This window comes from Plasmodium gallinaceum (assembly GCF_900005855.1).
Source record: "Plasmodium gallinaceum strain 8A genome assembly, contig: PGAL8A_v1_87, whole genome shotgun sequence".
Taxonomy (NCBI): Eukaryota; Apicomplexa; class Aconoidasida; order Haemosporida; family Plasmodiidae; genus Plasmodium; species Plasmodium gallinaceum.
This window is the reverse complement of record NW_021628251.1, coordinates 1,695,461-1,707,756: the sequence shown is the minus strand read 5'-3', so window position 1 is coordinate 1,707,756 and position 12,296 is coordinate 1,695,461. Positions and strand designations below refer to the sequence as shown.

The 12,296-nt window shown below is 20.4% G+C and overlaps 1 protein-coding gene across 1 annotated transcript; it reads left to right on the top strand.

The window, feature by feature from the left end:
- Positions 1-718: 718 nt before the first annotated feature.
- On the top strand, positions 719-11,454 carry CRMP3 (cysteine repeat modular protein 3, putative; the record flags this gene model as incomplete). Its single annotated transcript, XM_028672152.1, has 4 exons — positions 719-981; positions 1,188-1,353; positions 1,583-11,164; positions 11,410-11,454. The coding sequence occupies 4 exons, from the start codon at positions 719-721 to the stop codon at positions 11,452-11,454; spliced, it is 10,056 nt and encodes a 3,351-aa protein (XP_028528734.1).
- Positions 11,455-12,296: the final 842 nt, after the last annotated feature.

The following is a 12,296-nucleotide window of genomic DNA, read 5'->3' as shown; positions in this document are numbered from 1 at the left end:
AAAAAATTTATTTATTTTTTTAAAAAAAAAATTTAAATTTCTTATAAAAAAAAAAAAAAAAAAAAAAAAAAAAAAAAAAAAATGTGTGCTAATATGTCTTAATCTTGGACATAGGGTTTTAATCTTCTGATTACATAAAGTAGAAAGGTACATTTTATTAAATTTATTTTTTGGGTTAAAAATAAAAAAAAATAATGTATATGAACAACGTATTACTCTTTTTACATCTGAAAATTATAATTTTTTTATTTGTATTATAAATGTTCTTAAATGCAACAGATAAAAAAATATAAATAAATAATTATATAATAAAATATATATCTATATATAATAACACAACAATAATAAAATTGTATCAGTCTTTTTTTTTTTATTATATATGAAAAAGAATATATTGGTAATATATTTTACTAAATTTTTGTTCTATTTTTATTTAACTATTTTATGCTCTTTTTTTTTTTTTTTTTTTTTTTTTTAATTTTTTAAATGTCTTTCATATCTATCAAAAAAAATTAAAGGAAAGAAAAAGCGATAAAGTTATTTAGATCTATATTATGTTTTAAAAAATAAAAAAAAAATAAAAATGCAAAGATGAAGAAATTTTTAATGATATTTTTTACGTTTTATATTTTAAATGGAATAATTTGAAATTTCTTTAAAACGAATTAATTTATTGATATTTTTAAATTCAATTATTTAAAGTGTGGTGTAATGAATCATGGAAATAAAAAAGAGTGTTTTAATTTTGTTTTTATTATATGTCTTTAATTATATTAAAAAAGAAGAAAATATAATAAATAGATATGAGAATAATTACAACATTTATAAATTAAATAAAGTAAACCATTTTTCTCAAAATTATGCAAATAAAAAAACATGTTTTCCAATAGAAAGAAATATAAATAATTTTAACAGTTTCTTATTTGACAAATTCATTAATGAAGATCTTTTTTTTTTAAGAATGCACCACGATGATCAAAGGTAAAATATTTCTTTTATTTTACAAATATTTTTAATCATAAAATATATAATAATCGATATACTTATTAAATACATAAAAAAATTTCTATCATTTTTATATAAAAATATTATATATGTTCTATTTTAGTTTAAAGATATATAATTGCATAATTATTTTAACTAGGGACATATTAATTAAATATGTCATTTTTTATTATTTCTTTTAGATATAAAGTGCTAAATTTAGATCAAAAAAAAATTATAGTATCCATATATTTAAATAATTATCTTTTGAAGAAAAAACAATTCAAAATGAGTTTTAGACAAATGGTAATTCTATTATATTGTAATTTTATGAATACTATTATTATAACAGTTTTCAAAATGAAAAAGGTATTATATAATTATATAATGGAGAGTATTTTATTCTTTTTAAAAAATATGTTGAGTATAAAAATATAAATAGTATATTTAAGTTTCATTTTGTAAATATAAATATATGTTTTTTTTTTTTTTTTTATATATAAACTTAAGGTATTTTTTTTTGTTTTATATTCATTTTATAATTCTTGTTCTTATTTAATTTTTCAAAAAAATGTGTATATAAACTATTATTTTATAGGAAAATAGAGAAATAAATGAATGCATATTATGTTTTAAAGAAAAAAAAAATATTTATCTCATAAGGAAAGTAAATAAAAACGAAGAAAAAAATAACATAATTTTTAAAAATATAGAACTATATTTCACTAAAATAAATAAATTTTTGATGCTTTATAAACATATGACAAATAATTATTTTTCAAAAAATATATTTATTTCTATAGAATATTTGATTTCTAAAATAAAAAAATATGTTGTTATAAATCCTCTTTTTATTGTAAAAAATAAAAAACAAAGATATCTGAATGAATTGAGAAATTTAGAAAGAAATCCAATAGAAAATAATAATATTAATATAAAAATAAAAAAAAATAAAGGTAATAGCAAGAAAGAGAGTATTAAAAAAAGTAGCACTAATGTAAGCATAGATCAAGAAACGAATAATAACATTACTAAATTAAATAAATTTTCATTTTTAATTAAAAGCAAATTAAGAAGAGGATACCTTAATATATATAGTTCAAATAATAAAAATGAATCAAAATTAAATAATGAAGAAGAATATATGATTCCTTATTTTGCAACTAATCAAGAATTTATAAGAAGTGAACAAGGACTAACATCTTTAAAAATAAAAGGTAAGTGGTTAATGAATTTCAAAGGAGACGAACTACTCATATTTGATTCATTTGTAAAATGTGAAGGAAAAATCATTGCCAATGTTAAAATAAAGGAAAAAAAAAATTTTTATATCTTAACTCATCCATTTAAGTTTAGTGAAAAAGGCACATTCATTATTTGCGTTCAAAAAAAAGTATTACAATCTATTGGTTTAGTTAAAATTCAAAAACAAATAGTTGACGAATTCGATTCTTTAATTGATATGAATTTGATATCTAAATTTAATTGTATTAATAATGATACATCAACTATGGTTTTAAGAAATGATAAAATAAGAATTATTTCTTCCATAGATAAAGGGATACGTTCAATTTTATCATTAGATACTGATAGAGCATTAGAAATGAAAAAAAATAAATTTAATCTTTTAGCATGTTCGACATATAGAGAATATATTACTCTCTTAGATAAAGAACTTGTTGTTATTATGGATATAAAAAGAAGACAAATAGAAGAAGCAATTTTTCATCATTTAACTAACCCAGTTGATATATTTTTAGATGGATACAGGATTTTCATCACTGATGCAGATAGAAAAAATATTTTTTACTATAATTCGATTTTTCTTAAAAAAAAATATGATGATAACTCTGAATCAGAAGAAGAAAATATAAAAATAAAACCAGATTTAGATAAAAATGATAAAGATTTAAATCTTAACTCTGATGGAATAGAAAATGATAATAAGTTAGCAGAAAAAGAAGAAATTACTCATGGACAAATGGAAGAAAATCTTACAGATGAAAATGAAGAAAAAAATAAAGATTCTATAGAAAACAATACCATTAAATATAAAAATAATGTTGAATTAGATTATATAACAAATGGGGATCATTATATTCTACATGATGTATATTTTTGGATTAAGATAATTAATTCTCAGAGCGAAAATAAAATTCCAGAAGCTTTAATGGATGGCGTTATAACTTTAATATATCCTGCAGGTATTGTAGTAGTGGAAAACAAGGTTTATTTTGTGGACACAGGGTTACATATGTTGTTTTGCTTTTGCCTAATTAAAAAAAAAATTATACAAACATTTGGGTATCATAATATTCCAGTAAAAAATAAAAATGGGTTAGATAAACCCTATTCCTTATCCCTTTTTAAAACTAATCATGGAAGAAGAAATCTTTTGTTTTTAAGTGAATTATCAAGCTCAAGAATATTAATATTTGAAACTTATCCGGTTATTAAATTATATTTAACCTATAATAATATAGTTTTTGATATAAACACTTCAGTTTTAACAACTCCCCTTTTTTTAATAGTATGTGGGTTAAAATACAATAACGAAAATTTTAAAAGCTACATAACCTTTATTAATATAAATGAATTGTCTGAAATCGAGATAGAATACGATGAATTTCCTAATGTTTTTAAAAATGGGGAACTATTTAATTTTATACCCTTAATAAAAAGTGACAACATTAAAAAATTCGAAATGAAAGTATATGAACGTCATTCTAAAAATCTTATAAAAACGGGATTAAATATTGATAAACAAAGTGGGGTTATAAGTGGTAGAATTACAATTTCTGCAAGGTTTGATATTAAATTAGTAGTATATGATTTTTTTAAATATAAAGTTTTAAATTTTTCAAATTTTTTATCTACATGTCCTAAGGGACATTATTTTATACTTAAAACATGTCTACCATGTCCTGTAGGATTTTATTCTACTTACTCAAATATACTTAATTGTATAAGTTGTAATAGTTACAAACCGAATTCAACAACATTCCATAGTGGATCGATTTCAAAATATGAATGCTTATGTAAACCTGGTTATTACTTAAGAGAGGGCAAATGTCAAAAATGCCCTCTAGGTTTTTATAAAGATCAAATAGGAGATTTTACGTGTCAATTTACATGTGATAATAATCAAATTAGTACAGTTAAAGGAGCAGCAAGTTATGAAGAATTAAAATGTATTTGTAAAGATGGATATTATTTAGATGATCGTTCAAAATGTGTCCCATGTCCTTTAAACAATTATTGCCTTTATAACCCACATGCTAAAAATAAAGCTGATATTATACCTTGCAAAAAAAATAGATTAACACTTAAAAGAGCAGCAGATTCAGACAAATATTGCTTATGTGCACCAGGCTATTTTTATGATTCTCATTCAAAGGACTGTAAAATATGTGATTTCAAAGATTTCAAAGGGAACATTTCTAATGATTTATGCAATCCATTTAAAATTTCTCCTACTTCTACACAAGAATTTTTAACTAACGAAAATTACATTGAACATTATAATAATAAGATAGGTAAAACAACTAGTATCATTTTTTCATCGAAAAAAGGTTCCACATCTTTGCATGATGCATATCTTTGTGAAACTGGATATTTTTATAGTATGAATAAATCTATTTGTTCTGTATGTAGGTATAATAATTATTGTGAAGGGTTAGATCATACAATAATGCCATGTCCTCAAAATTCTGTTACCATAAAATTGAAGAGTTTTAGTATTTTAGATTGTTTATGTGAAAAAGGATATGGAAGAATAATTATTAATAAATTAAAATCATTTACTATTTCTTGTGTGTTGTGCCCTTATGATACCTTTCAACCTCATCATTCATCTGGAGAATGTATTCCTTGTCCCACTCATACTTTTACAATGTCTGTGGGATCGACTTCTATTACAGATTGTTTGCCTAAGAGAGGGTACTACAATGAATTTTTTGAGCATATTTATAAATATTCAAAGAAAAAATTAATGCAGAAAAATACCCAATTTTTGCAGTACTTCCATCTTTATTTAAATAATCAATACAAAAAAATTAACAAAAAAATAAAAAGGGTAAAGAATGATAATTGTTATAAGGCATATTATGAAAGTAAAAGTGATAAGGATACGGATAATGATAATAACATAATTTATGAAAGTTATGAAAATAAAAATTATAGTGATAAAAGGGATCACCATTATAATAGAATAGAAAAGTATTACAAAAAAGATAATTGTGATTATAATAAAAAATATTTTTCAAAAAATATGATCTACAATAATTATGACAAAGAGAAACTTTTAAATGGGAATATTAATAAAAGCAAATATATGGATATAGAAGAAAATAAAAGTATAATTAATTTTCCAAAAATATATAATAGAATACACAACTTAAAAGGGGTATATAGCAATGTATTTCATACAAATTATTTGAAAAATATTCTCTTAATGGATAGTTACAAAACTTATCAATTCCTAGAAGAAAATGGTTCTATTTTTTACGTCAATGAAAAAAAAGATCATGAAGATGTTTATGATATTGCAAAACACAGAAGTGAGTTAATAAAAAAAAACATTTTTGATAAAAGACAAATAAGAATAAAATCAAGGTTGAAGAGACATTCAGTGAAAAATTTAAGTAATCCAGAAAAAAAAAATAAAAGATTTAAAAAAAATAAAAATAGAATATCATATTCAGTAAAACATAAAAATTTAGTAAATTATATTGATATAGTTGCTCAAAAAAAGGATGATATAATAAAAACAATAAAAATAAGAGAAGAAAATTACTCTACAAATATCACGAAGGCCATAATTTATGAATGTTATGAAAGTGAAAAAAAAATAATACTAGGGAGAAATGCATATATATCTACAATCCCTGAATTAGATGTAATAAGTTGTTTAAATGTATGTATATCCAATATATATTGTACAGGTATAGAAATGGATAAAAAAAATGATAAAGGAAAAATAGACTTATCTTTTATTTTATATAAAAGTTCGGGAAAAGAAATGATTTCTTTTTATAAATGTAATTTATATTTCTATGAGGAAATTAAATCATATTATATAAATAATAACTTAAAAGAAATAACAAATGTAATTGAATATGATGATACAGGTAAAATAGTAAATTGCGCAGTAGAAAGGAATAAAATGCTTAAATTATGGAAAATATATGTCTTCAATATATGCCCAAATAACTATTATTGTAATAGGGAATCGTTTGAGAAAAGTAAATGCCCTTTGAATTCTGTAAAAAGAAATTACAAAGGAACGATAGAAAAATGCTTATGTTTACCTGGTTTTTTTTTAAAAAAAGATTTAAATATTTGCATACCTTGTGAAAAAGGAACTTACAAAAATATCATATCTAATGATGAATGTATGAAATGTCCTCTTAATTTTACTACATCTGATGAAGGTTCAAATTCAATATATGATTGTACTTGTAGAGAAGGATATTATTTTAGTGGTAGTAATACTATTAAATTAATAGATATAAAAAAGGAAAAAGATGTGAATAGGATAAAAGAAAGTCAAAAAAAAAATAATTTAATATTAACTCAACAAAATGATATCGAAGATAGGGAATATAACTTAGGCAAATATAAATCTAAAGGAAGAAAAAAAAAATTTCTTATAAAAAAAGATAATATTCTAGAAAAAATAAAAAATGTTAAAACAGAAAATGTTATTCATGAAAAGAAAAATGAACAAGTAATGGATAAACAAAATATAATTTTAGAAAATAATAATGTGACTTTCATTCAAAAAAAAAATACATATTTAAAAAATTCACATGTAAATCATATGCTTGTAAAAAATCACTCGAAAAAACACACTAATCACTTATATTTAAATTATGAAAACTCTGATGAATATCATAAATATATGGAAGATATGAAATGTTTAAAATGTCCCAAAAAAATGTTTTGCCCAGGTTTATGGCTCAAAAATTTCGAGAAGGAAATCCATCATCCCCCAATTTTTTGCCCTGAAGGATCTTTTATTCCTGAAACTACACTTGAATCGACGGATATTCATAAATGTTTATGTGGGAAAGGATATAGATTAAATTTAAAAAATAAAAATAAAAGATGTGTAAAGTGTGAAGCAAGATATTATAAAGATGTAATAGATAATTCCTTATGTGCTGGTTTATGCATGGAATTTGCTACTTCTTTCGAAGGTTCTGTTAGTAAAAAACAATGTTTTTGTACAGAAGGAAAATATATGATTAGAGAATCTTCAAAAGAAATGAAATGTGTAAATTGCTCAGAAGGTTCAATATGCATTGGTGGTTTTAAATTAAAATCATTAAAAAATTTAATAAATAATCAATATTTTATAGATTTAGGTATTTATGATCATGTTATCCCATTTCCTAAAAAAGGATACTTTTCTACTTTTCAAATAGATCATGAAGATTTTGCATGGGTTCCACTGAACTCTCTTAATATTGAAATAAATAATAACGAAAATAATAACATAATAATTAATGAAAAAATAATGAAGAATATATTTCATAAAAAATTAAGTTATATTACTTTAGAAACAAATCACAATATAAATAAAAATGAAAATTCTAAAATAGAAGTTAATTATATTAGTGATAAGTTATTTGACAATTTAAAAATGGGTGACGCATTAAGTGATACTCAAAAACCAATATTAGTTACTGAAAAACTAGAAAAAATAAAATACAAAAATAAATATTTAACTGTAGATAGGGTTCCTGATGTTCATCTATGTCCAATTACAAAAAGATGTGTTGGAGGTGTTAATAATTTATGTTATGAAGGATCAGAAGGATACTTATGTAATAATTGTTCAGAAAATTATGACATTATTTATTTTAGATCTCAATGTTTTAAATGTAAAGGAACAAAAACAGAATTACTATATTTTATGATTCGTAAAATTTTTTTTTACATATTAATCTTATTATTAGTTTATATGAATTATTTCTGTTATTTAAAAAGGAATTATGTATTTATAGGGATATTAAAAATATGGTATTTTTTTATTATTTGTTTTTTACCTTATGGTTTTATATTAGATCCTATTTCAAATTCTTTCAAAAATTATATATTATATTTTCAAATTTTGATTAATTTACCATTGAGATTTATTGGTCATTATTTTAAGTTTAATTGTTTTTTCAGTTCTTACAATAATGAGAAATATATTTTTATATGGTATATACAAAGATTTGTAAAAATTACGGAGCCTATAATTGATTGTGCTATTTTGACTTTCATTGTTTTTTTAACATACCTTATATATACTTTTTATAATTATAAAAAAATAAATATAGTTCAAAAAGTTATTAAAAAACAGCTAAATAATGTGAATGAAAATCCTTATTATATGCATGTATCTGATTTCTATTACCATTACTATCAAAGGCAAATGATTGATACAATAAAAAATAAAAATAAAACTGTTACTTTTAAAAAATGGGAACAAAGTTATTTTGTAAATGAATATTCATCATATGAAGACAATTATATGAATTTTAATGAAAATAAAGGAATAAAAAAGCAAAAAAACAACAAAACTGTAGATACTTCATATGATACTTCTACTTCCGATAATAATAAATTGTCTAGTTTTGAAAGTTTCTCATATAACAAAAGTTTATTAAATAAAAACAAATCTTCTAGTTATGAAAATATGTATAATTTTAATGATAACTTTCATAAAAATAAATTACCTAATTATTCTATAAAAGAAAATATTTCAAAAGATAAGTATTGGACATATATATGCTTACTAAATATCTACAACATCAGGGCCCTAGGATTATTTCGTTATATACATCCCTATAATATTAGCCTATTCAATAAAATAAAAAGAATTTTTTCAGATTTAATATCAGTATATATAATTGTTCTATATATTTATTTTCCTTTTATACTTATTAACTTATTAGAACTTATATGGTGCCAACAAATACAATACAAAAACGAACGTCCTATATTCGTATTATATCATATGCCTTCACAAGTTTGTGATTTCAGGAATAAATTATTTTTATCAGGTGTAATTTTTTCTTCTTTTTTTTTTTGTGGATTTATAATTTTATTTATAACTTACAACTACAGTACTATGAGAAATTTTAAATTTTTTTATTCTTATTCCAGTCAATTAAAGAGTTATTTTTTATTTAATGGACATAATTATCAAAATAGATGTTGGGAATTTGTTAATATAATAAAAATATTTTTTGTTATGATATCATTCATTTGCCAGTTATATACAAAAAGAGATAATAACTCTAAATATTTTATTTGTTGCTGTATTGTTTTTATTTTAACAACTGATGTTACTTTAATTTTATTATATTCCCCATATGATAAAAGATCTAACAACGTATTACATAAATTAGGTTTGTCCTCCTCTTTTTCTATCCTTATATCATATTTAACACTACAATTCAATTTCTTTTTTAACTTCGTTATAATAAATATATTACCAATCCTATTATTTGTCTATTTTCATATATATATGATAAATAAAATTATACTAGAATTTGCAATATATGAAAATATTTTTAAAAGTAAAGAAATCACAGAAAATATAGAGAAAAAAAATTCTGAAGATTTATTGAATGAAAACACATTTTTCTTTTCTAAACAAAAGAATAATGAAAACTTCATGAATATCAAAATGTGTGAAAGTTACAAAAAAAATAATAAATTAAAAAAAAAAACAAGTTTACAAGGTAACAATAATGATAATAATATTTTTGATTTCCTTTTAAGATTAAATAAAATTCCATTTAATTATATTTTTTTCAATGAGAAAGAAGAAGAAATTTTTTTGTTGCCAAAAAATTTTATGAAAAAAAAATGTGAAAAAACAATAAATAGTTTAAAAGCTAAAAATTTTAACATAGCTAAAACAAGAATAAGTTTAGATTTGTTACACTCTGATTTACATTACTACAATATCAGAAAGCATTCAAACAAATACTCTTCTAATATAAATTATTCAGACTTAAAAAAAACAAATAGTAGTTTTGATGAATTCATTGAAAAAAAATTATCAAATAAATCTTTCAATTCCTTAAATAAAGAAAAGAAATTCTCTAAAAAAAAGTATTTAAGCAATATGGATGTATATCCTTCAGAAGACAATAAATTTTCCAAAAATGTAAAGCAGTTCATAAATTGCTTAATAGAAGCAATAAATATATTATTTGTTAATCAGTCATATAATCAAATAACAGTTGAATGGTTAAGCTTTATTACAAGATTTTCTATTTGCTTTATACATTGGATGAAAAACCATGATGAAAATTTAATTAATCTTGTTCCTTTAAATAAAAGACAATTTGAATTAAAAAAGAGAAATCTTTTATTTTATTCTTTATTTAGCTCTTATTCAGAGACTTATTCCATATATTTGGGTTTTGATAAAAACAATAAATTTACCAATTTTATAGAAAATTTTGTAAAAGCGGAAAATTTAGAAAGTTTTTATGTTTATTTAAAAAAGTTTGAGAATACTTTAAAAAAGTCGAGTACTTCACATGTTCAAACATCTCATAATTGTCAAAATAATGATGAACGAAAAAATTATTCATATAGTAACTTTTTGGAAGATAAGTTTTATAGATGTGAACAAGATTTAATTAAAATGCTATTTGATGAAAATATATTTAAAAAATTATCAATCTCATTAGTAGAATTTTATTTTGCTATTTATATGATCCAATTTATTGAAAGCAAAAAACTATCCATTTTAATTTTTCTGTTTTGCGAAAAAAAAAGTAATTTAAATAAGGAAAAACAATTTTTAAAACAAATAGAATCTAGAAGTAAGAAAATTCAAAATATGAAATATAGCGATAATAGTAATAAAGTTTATGAGTTTATTGAATATTGTTATTTGAAAGAATCTAATGAAATAATGAAAAAACAAATTAAAAAATTACAAAGCTTAATTAGAAAAAAAGAACAAAAATTATTAAAAAAAGAAAAAATGAAAAGTATAAAATGTGCACATATAAATCAAAAAAACAAAATTACTAATTTAAACTCCTGTTTTGTTCAAACTTTGAAAAAGCTTTTAGAAGAACCACCTTCATGTACAAACAAATTACAACAAAATATTTCAAGTTATGCAAAGGAGAAAAAAGAGTCAAATAATTTAATAAATGAAGTATAAATATATAAAAAAATAAAATTATAATTATATTGAAAACTTAATTATATTTCTAAATACCTAACATATTTATTATAAAAACACATGTATATATTATCCTTTTTTCTATGTAAATATAGTTAATAGGATGTATTCTTAAAATATTTTTTTTACAAATTTTTTATTTTTTATATATTTGCATATTTTAAAATTTATACAAAAAAATATAAAAAAATAAATGTATATATAATTTTTTTATTAAGGTGAAGGAAAAAATAGAATTAGATAAAGAGGAAAAACGTAAATAATATAACTGACAAAAGGAAGGAAATACTTGATAATGTCTAATAATGTTGAAGAACAAAAATACTAATACGTCTTATAAAATTATACGATTATATCATTGTTCACCTTGTTTTTAAAAAAAGTAAAACTCTGGCTTAAAATTAACAAATTAAAAAAAAAAAAAAAAAAAAAAAAAAAGTTATACTTTTCTATATTTTAAGAGATATCAACACTAATGCTTTTTCAATTTTTTTTTTTTTTTTTTTTTTTAAAAAAAAAGTGTTTTTGATTTAAGGCATATAATATATGTATTTTTTTTTATATATTTTAAAAGTTTTACATATATGTATTCATTCTACTTATATATTTTCAATTTTATATAATTTTTAAAATTATAAGTTGTATATGTTCTTTTTTTCTTTTCGTATGAATACTTAAAAATTTTTTTTTATATTTCTAAAAATAAAATTTATTGTAAAAGTTTATTATTTTAAAAATATTAATTCATTTCTAAACTAAATCAAATATTAATAGATTTCAGATCTGAATCATCAATTATGTAGTGTTTTAAGCTTTTAAATTTAGAATCATCAAATAGACTGTTTTATATATGCATTCATAAAATTTAAAATACTATTACAAAATTTATTATTTATATAAATTATATTAAATGATAAATATATTTTTGTAATGTAAAAAAGAAAAATCTATAAACATGGATAATATTTTTTTTTTTTATTTAACATATTTGAAAAATTTTTAAAGCATTAAACATGAGCTAATTAAGCAAAAAGGTTTTTTTTTTTCTTCCATTTTATGTAAATTCTAGAAAAAAAAAAAAAAAAAAAAAAAAAAAAAAAAAAAA